General features: G+C 68.1%; 1 protein-coding gene across 1 annotated transcript in view; it reads right to left on the bottom strand.

The window, feature by feature from the left end:
- Positions 1–878, bottom strand: part of LMF2 (lipase maturation factor 2) — a gene marked incomplete at its 3' end in the record, with an annotated part of 5376 nt that overhangs the window by 1678 nt on the left and 2820 nt on the right. Inside the window, exons 4-5 of the mRNA XM_009886312.1 lie at positions 740–878; positions 205–339 (exon numbers count right to left, since the gene is read on the bottom strand). Of these exons, the coding sequence (XP_009884614.1) occupies positions 205–339; positions 740–878 (274 nt within the window). The remainder of the gene's footprint in view (positions 1–204; positions 340–739) is intronic.

Below are 878 nucleotides of genomic sequence, written 5' to 3'. Positions count from 1 at the left end.
GGGAGGGCGAGAGGAAGCCCAGCCCCACCAGCGGCAGGGTCACTGCCCGCAGCCACGTCGTGAACTCGTGATAGGTGAAGGCTGGAGTGAAGGAAAACCCGCAGTGTCAGCGAGGAGCCTCTCCTGCCCCGGGGGGTGCAGGGGACCAGGCTGGGCCGTGGGGACAATGGGCTGTCAGCCCCCGTCGGCCTGGCCGTGACATACCCACTTTGGAGTCCAGCAGTCTCTTCTCCCAGTTGATCTCCAGGCCGAAGGACTGGACGCTCCAGTAGAGCAGGAGGCCGTAGGTGCTCAGCTCCAGCAGGGTGGAGAGGAAGGACCGCAGGCTGGGGGGCCAGGCTGCCGCAGAGCAGGGCCACTGAATGCCCGGTGCTGCCGGGGGCTTTGCGAGCCCCACCCACCGCCGCACCGAGGGGGGGCAAAGCACGCCCCGAGAGCCCAGGCAGGGCGAGGGCAAGCGGGAAGCGCTGAGCGCATCCCCACAGCAGGAGCCACCACGCCGCTTCACAGGAGCCCTGGCTCAAGCACCCCACGGGCACAGACCCCTGCCCCAGGGGCGGGTGAGGCCGCTGTGTCGGCAACAGCTCCCACAGCATCGAGCCAGAGGGCAGCCAGAACGATGCCTCTCGCTGTCACACCCGGACAGGGGTGGTCAGTGATGACGGCCCGTCCCCTCCCAACTCCGGGCACGGCGGAAGGGGGACCCCCACCTCCCCGAACAGGGCACCCAGGGACTCACTGCTGGCGTGCCTCCTCTTGCTGCGCCCCAGCCAGCGCCCCACGTGCTCCTCATCCAGCAGGGAGAAGGCCAGGACGATGGTGAGCATGTTGAAGAAGTTGTAGTTCCCCGTGAGGATGATGAGGACCTGCAGCAGGAC

The sequence above is a fragment of the Charadrius vociferus genome, unplaced genomic scaffold (assembly GCF_000708025.1).
Source record: "Charadrius vociferus isolate BGI_N301 unplaced genomic scaffold, ASM70802v2 scaffold2695, whole genome shotgun sequence".
NCBI classification, from domain to species: domain Eukaryota; kingdom Metazoa; phylum Chordata; class Aves; order Charadriiformes; family Charadriidae; genus Charadrius; species Charadrius vociferus.
This window is presented reverse-complemented; position numbering and strand designations above follow the sequence as displayed.